Source organism: Oryctolagus cuniculus, chromosome Y (genome assembly GCF_051225735.1).
Source record: "Oryctolagus cuniculus isolate XC-2025 breed Fujian yellow rabbit chromosome Y, ASM5122573v1, whole genome shotgun sequence".
NCBI lineage: Eukaryota > Metazoa > Chordata > Mammalia > Lagomorpha > Leporidae > Oryctolagus > Oryctolagus cuniculus.
The window spans coordinates 29696506-29703392 of NC_142889.1; the positions used below are offsets into that span (position 1 = coordinate 29696506).

At 38.2% G+C, this 6887-nt stretch overlaps 1 protein-coding gene and 1 pseudogene across 1 annotated transcript; one reads left to right on the plus strand and one right to left on the minus strand.

Moving 5' to 3' along the window:
• Positions 1-313: 313 nt before the first annotated feature.
• Positions 314-811, minus strand: LOC149119461 (translationally-controlled tumor protein-like; annotated as a pseudogene).
• A 3913-nt stretch (positions 812-4724) lies between these two features.
• On the plus strand, positions 4725-5384 carry LOC149119462 (vomeronasal type-1 receptor 90-like). The gene has a single exon (XM_089325110.1). It carries the CDS (start codon positions 4725-4727, stop codon positions 5382-5384), a length of 660 nt encoding a protein of 219 aa, XP_089181236.1.
• The last annotated feature ends 1503 nt before the right edge of the window (positions 5385-6887 follow it).

Sequence of the window (6887 nt, forward strand, 5' to 3'; positions counted from 1 at the left end):
AGCGTCTTTTTGTCATACTGCTTCTGTTTTATGTACATGCCTAATCTAAGCCCAGAGATTTCATCATTAGTCTTTTGGTTCCTAGTCTATTTATCTATATTTTTTTAGTTCAAATGCATATAATTTTTAGACAACCTAAAAGACAATTTTTCCCTTAAAAACAATGCCTTCATTCTAAGTAAATCACAGCCAAAATAAATGAAGGTCTCGAGATAATATCAGTCCCATTTCCTGTAAATCCTGGTGTTGTGTGGATACAAGCAGCAGCCAGTTCTGATAAGCAGTGATAGATCCAAAGCAGTTGTCAATTTTGTTAACATTTTTCCATTTCTAAAGCATTCTTAAAGAAAATCATAAATGGGGTCATCTCATCCTCACGGTAGTACCAGCAGAGCAACCATGCCAAGTGGATTCATGTTTTTACCCAAATAGAACTGATAGTTTTTGAAATTAGTGAGGATATGTTTGATTTGTTGTGCATCCGCTATCATACAAGGTTTTACTCTTTCTGGTCTCTGTTCTTCAAGTTTGCCTTTCATTGATTCCAGGTAATCTTTAATATGCTTCTTGAAGGAATCTTTTGTGAATCTGATTTCCTGCAGGTGATGGTTCATGGCAACATCAACACCAGTGATTACTGTGCTTTCAGTATCTTTGCCCTAGGGACCTTCAGAAGAGGCTTTCGTGCAAAGGAAGGAATCATCAATGTTACCCTCTGCCCACTGGCCATCTTCCCCTCCACCTTCAGGCACATCTTGCAAATGTTATAGAACATCTCATCGTCACTGATGAGGTCCCCATAGGTAAGCATGATGCCACCTGGAAGAAGAGGACAGTGGTGGTAGCTTTCCAGGAGGTGGAGCTCTGGGTGAGTGTGTTGCAGCCAGAGCAGCTCTCAGGGCTAATGGGGAGAAGGCTAAAAAGTCCAGGTTCATCTAATTGTGGTGTTTTCCTCACCATGATCCAAGATGAAGTGAATATTTTGACATATAAGATGAAAGGCAGGATAAAGAAGGTGAACATTGCCCACACTTTCTGTCTCTGAGAATGCTCAGAGGCTCCACTCTCAGCCCCAGTAATCTCTGATTTTCAGTTCTTCCAGTGAGAACGGAGTTGTATGTTAATATGTTTAAGTATTTACTTTGTTTAACAAAGGACTCAATTCTCCTTGACTACACCCTAACCAAACTGTAAGTGACCATCTTCAAACTCTTCTATTCCCTTTCTTACAGGTTGACAACATATTATTGCACCTTCAGTGATCCTTCCATGATGCAACTGCCAGATTTTCACATAAAAATAGGATACAAAATTAGCTTTAAAATACAAACAAATAATATGATATTTTGGAGTACACATATATGTTGCAGACAGCTATCAGTTGTTAGATACAGGGAATTAATGTGCATTCTCAAAAGAAATCATCTAAATGATTATATTTCATCTATTATTGCTCATCCACAGGAGCCATGTTTTTTTTCTCACCCAGACTGTATGTTAACAAAAGCCTCATTAGAAACAAATAACAATTGAGTATCTGATAGAGCAAGTCTGTTTCAGTGCATGGTGGGCATTTACCAAATGAGAAAAATGAGGTAGGGATAATCAGCCAAATATCACTGTGGCAGGAGAAGAAAATATTGAAATCCTTATCTACTTGCATGTAATTATGTTATCTCTTTCACTAAACATCTCATAACATATGAGGACACTATAATTACATATATATATATGTATATATACCAAAATAAATATTTTTAAATACTCTACACACATATGTCTGGTGCAAAATGGCTCAATCTCATAAATGAATGGAAGAAGTACTGGGACCAATATCATACACTGCTTAAATATATAATTGAATTGATTATGATCCTTGAAATGTGGAGATACTTCCTCTTCTAGTCAATATGGTCATGGTACTTTTTCTGGTTCCATGGGTACAGATACACATTTTTTTGTTTGTTTATTTGTTTTTGTTTTTGACAGGTAGACAGTAAGAGAGAGAGACAGAGAGAAAGGTCTTCCTTTTGCCATTGCTTCACCTTCCAGTGGCTGCCGCAGCCGGCGCACTGCAGCTAACGCACTGCGCTGATCTGAAGGCAGGAGCCAGGTGCTTATACTGGTCTCCCATAGGGTGCAGGGCCCAAGCACTTGGGCCATCCTCCACTGCACTCCCGGGCCATAGCAGAGAGCTGGGCTGGAAGACGGGCAACCGGGACAGAATCCAGCACCCTGACCGGGACTAGAACCCGGTGTGCCAGTGCCGCAAGGTGGAGGATTAGCCTAGAGAGCCACGGCACCAGCCAGATACATGTTTATGGAACAATTATTCATTTATGATACATAGTGCTTTTGCTCTAGTTGATTAAGCCTTTGAAGCAAATTAGAGGAGGCAAGATGGCGGAATAGGAAGGGAGCACACTGATAGTCTGGGGAGAGACAGTTTAATAAAAGTGGAGATACTGCAGGTTCAAGGAAGAGTAGGGGAAGAAACAGCAGAAGAAACTCTTCTGGAATGAGTGATTCACAGTGGACCTGCGTGGAGAGCGTGGGAGCCCACAGTTCGGGACACCAGCGGCAGACTCAACACACCAGCGCTGGAACGTGAGGTGAGCCAAACCTCAATAGCCCGAGACACCAGCAGGCAAGCGGAGAGAGGAGACTAGAGGGAATGACCCCGGGGGGAAATTTCACCAGGCTAACTAGAAGAGAGAGAGAGGAAAAAAAAAGTGACTGATACAGACACAGGTTTCTCTCTCTCTGCTCACCTCTCAAAGGTGAGCAAGACAAAGAGCAGGCGCCATCTTGGACATACATCATAAGCAGAGCGACCTCAGGTCTGCGCCAGCCCTGAGCCTAGCAGAAAAACCTGACTCTGGGTGGGGTGAATTAACAGGAGATTAGGACCTAGTAAATTTGTGGCGCTACTGAACTGAGACTGTGAAAAAAGAGACGGTGGGGGAGAGAACTCACGGAATTCATGTGAGTACTCTCCAGAGATGCTACAATTCTGTAACTTTGGGATACCCAGTGGGAGACTGAAGAAGAATTTGAGCCCACTCTGAGGGCAGAACAGATTCCCTGTGTGGTCCTTGGGAAAGAGCTTCCAATCTCTGGCTCCTGTGGGTATATCATTTGCCTGCTAACTACCTCCAACTTCGTTCAGCTGTGCGGAATTACTTCCCTTTTGGATCAAAAAAAGAAAGAGAGAGAGAGAGGAAGATCTACCACACCTAACCTGGGAGTGTCACCTTTGGCACACCAAACAGAGCTCTCAGGCCACACCCACCTCAAGCCTCTAAGACTCCATCAAAAACAGACAGTCCACTTAATCTAGAGTCACAGTATAACAAGAAAAAGCACCAGAGTGAAGAAACCAAATATCTCCAATATGCCAAATAACAAACGCAAAAACCGAGGTAATAAAAACAAAGAAGTCACTATGACACCCCCAAATGAAAAAGACACCCCAATTCAAGATTATGAAGATGATGAGATAGAAGAAATGCAAGAAGCAGATCTCAAAAAATTGATAAGAACATTAAGAAGTTCTCAAAAACAAATTCTTGAACTACAGAAATCCTTAATGGACAAGATAGAACATCTCTCTCATGAAAACGAAATATTAAGGAGGAATCAAAATGAAATGAAACAACTAGTACAACAGGAAACTGTGATAGTGATGAGAAATCATAAGAAAGTGAAGAATTCAATAGATCAAATGAAAAACACATTAGAGAGCCTTACAAACAGAATGGGTGAAGCAGAAGAGAGAATATGGGACTTAGAAGACAGAGAAGAGGAAAGGATACAGTCAGACCAAAGAAAAGAAGAGGAAATTAGAAATCTAAAACATATTGTCAGGAATCTTCAGGATACTCTTAAAAAACCAACATTCGGGTTCTAGGAGTTCCTGAAGGCATGGAGAGGGAGAAAGGATTAGAAGGCCTTTTTAGTGAGATATTAGCAGAAAATTTCCCAGGTTTGGAGAAGGACAGAGAAATCCTAGTACAGGAAGCTCACAGAACCCCTAATAAACACGACCAAAAGAGATCCTCACCACGACACATTGTAATTAAACTCTCCACAGTGAAACATACAGAAAAGATCCTAAAATGTGCAAGAGAGAAACGTCAGATTACTCTCAGAGGATCTCCAATCAGACTCACAGCTGACTTCTCATCAGAAACCCTACAAGCTAGGAGGGAATGGTGAGATATAGCCCAGGTACTAAGAGAGAAAACCTGCCAGCCCAGAATATTATATCCTGCAAAGCTATCATTTGTGAATGAAGGTGAAATAAAGACTTTTCATAGCAAACAGAAATTGAAAGAATTTGTCACCACTCGTCCAGCCCTGCAAAAGATGCTTAAAGATGTGTTGCACACAGAAACACAGGAACACGTCATCAATATGAAAGAAAGTAAAGGAAAGAAACCTCACAGCAAAAGATCACAGGGAATTCAAAGCATATATTAGAACTTATCTTTGGCAAATGGCAGGGGAAAGTTACCACTTATCAATAGTCACATTGAACTTTAATGGCCTGAACTGTCCAGTTAAAAGACACAGGTTGGCTGATTGGGTTAAGGAGCAAATTCAACAATGACTTTACCAACTCTGCTATGTGCCTCTCATTAATTCATGCATGTCATGTGGTTGCAGATATGTTCGAGTCACTGAATTTTCTAAATGACTTATAATGTAAGGTTTTGCTCTATATGATCAGGGTGGTGAGGGGTCTCTCCATCAGTACTACGTCCCTCTTGAGCATCATCCAAGTCATCACCATCAGCCCCAGCACCTTCTACATGTCAAGATTTAAACATGGACTCACAAATTATATTACTCAGGCTTTCTTCTGTTTTTGGTCCCTCAATCTTTCTTTCAATAGTAACATGATCATCTACACTGTAGCTCATTCCAACATGACCAAACTGCTCAATGTCAGTAAGTATTGCTCACTTTCCTCAATGAATTCTATCATCATGGAAATATTTTTCACACTTGCATTGTCCCAGAACATCTTTGTAGGAATCATGCTACTCTCCAGTGCATACATGGTGATTTTCTTATCTAATCATCAGAGGAGGTGTGAGTACCTTCACAGCATAAGTGTTACCCCAAGAACCTCCCCAGCAAAAAGGGCCACTCATACTGTCCTGCTCCTGGTGAGTTTCTTTGTGATCATGTACTGTGTGGATATCACAATGTCATCTTTCTCAACTGTATTGTGTAAATATGAGCCAGTTGTCCTGGATGTCCAGAGACTTGTGGGAAATGTGTATGCCATGGCCAGTCCTTTGATATTTTTTAGTTCTGATAAAAGAATAATTGGTACTCTGAAAAATGTGATTGATATGACAATTTTAACAAGTTGATGAAACAAATCTGAAAAGCTGAATTCTAACTCTGTTAAATATTCAAAAAATTAGGGAATTTAAATTTTAATTTAAATGTGTAGAATTTTACTTGTCTTTTTACTTGTAACCTTTTTTTTTTTACTTTGACAATGACTCCCTTAGTTCAATGGTCTCCATGTATTGAAATTACTTCTTAAACTTTCCAAACTTAATGTAGGATTTTTTTCCTTTAGACTTGGCATCTATGAAGCTGCTTTTGCTACCTAATCCTTAGATCTTACTTCAGAAGGTAATCTGCATATTACTGTTTGTTGAAAGCATATTAACTAAGCATCCAATTCTAGTTTTACTGACAGTTTCTCAATGATCTGTTAATAGTTATTTCTGCTTTCACATATATAAACTATGGAGATTTTTCTCATGTCTTTGCAGATTATCATCCTTTTCTCTTTTATATAATCCACACAATTAGATTATCATCCTTTTCTCTTTTATATAATCCACACAATTAGATTATTTAATTCCTTTTCATTCTAACCTTTGTATATGTAGGTTTATATTTTTAACTTCTATTGATTTTCTCTTTTTATTGTACTTCTACTAACTATGTTCAGTAGTTTTTTCTTTGGCTCAGTCTAATATTTGACATACATTTTATATAAAGTAGACTCAATTTACTTGCTGTTTCCCAAATATGCCTTTTTATTCGTTTGGGTACTTGTTATTTTCATGTATTTTGTGATTCTCCCATCTGCATTGTATTGAATTACATGTTTTAAAGATAATCCCCCTGTCTAAAGCTTATGTAATGTGAAATTTTATTTTGGTAGGTTATTTCTGTGTGAAAAAGTAATTAAGATTATTTCTCATATAGTGAGATATCACCTTGGAATGTTTGCAGTTATTTTTCTTTTATTGTTTTTGCCCCTCCAATCTGAACACCCCAAAAAAGATTTCTCATCTTCATAAGTCCTTTATGAATGAAGAACCTGTTTCTTCGTTTTGTTCCTTCCATGAAAAATTTATTTGGTTTGCTTTCCTAGTTTGGGGGGTTCACAAATATTTTTTCCAACTTTATTAGACATTTTGGTGAATCTTACAGCATTTGATTATTTTAGCTTTCTGCACTATAAATTGTTGGACATATAACAGTTTCCCCCAAAAGCACAATTATTTACAGTATAGAAGATAATGTTTCACATAGATTTTCTGTAGTAGACAATCATGTTTCATGAGAAATCCCTTTTTTATTTTATTTGGAACATACTCCTCTTCCCCAGATCACTGTAAGTTAATGATAATGGGTAGAATATGATTAGTTTAATATTAAAATTTAATTTGAACTTAATTTAATACTAGAAAACTGACAATATTTTGACAATTTTTATGAGTTATTACATTTCCTTACAATGTTCTCAATTACTGTTTTGTTATAGCGTTAACCTAATATTGGCAAGAACTAATTGTCCAAATTCAGGATTTTATCTTCAATCATCGTTTTTCCTCATTGGCACTTTCACA

Coding starts and splice junctions, on each gene's coding strand:
- LOC149119462 (XM_089325110.1), top strand. CDS start 4,725: ATGATCAGGGTGGTGAGGGGTCTCTCCATCAGTACTACGTCCCTCTTG.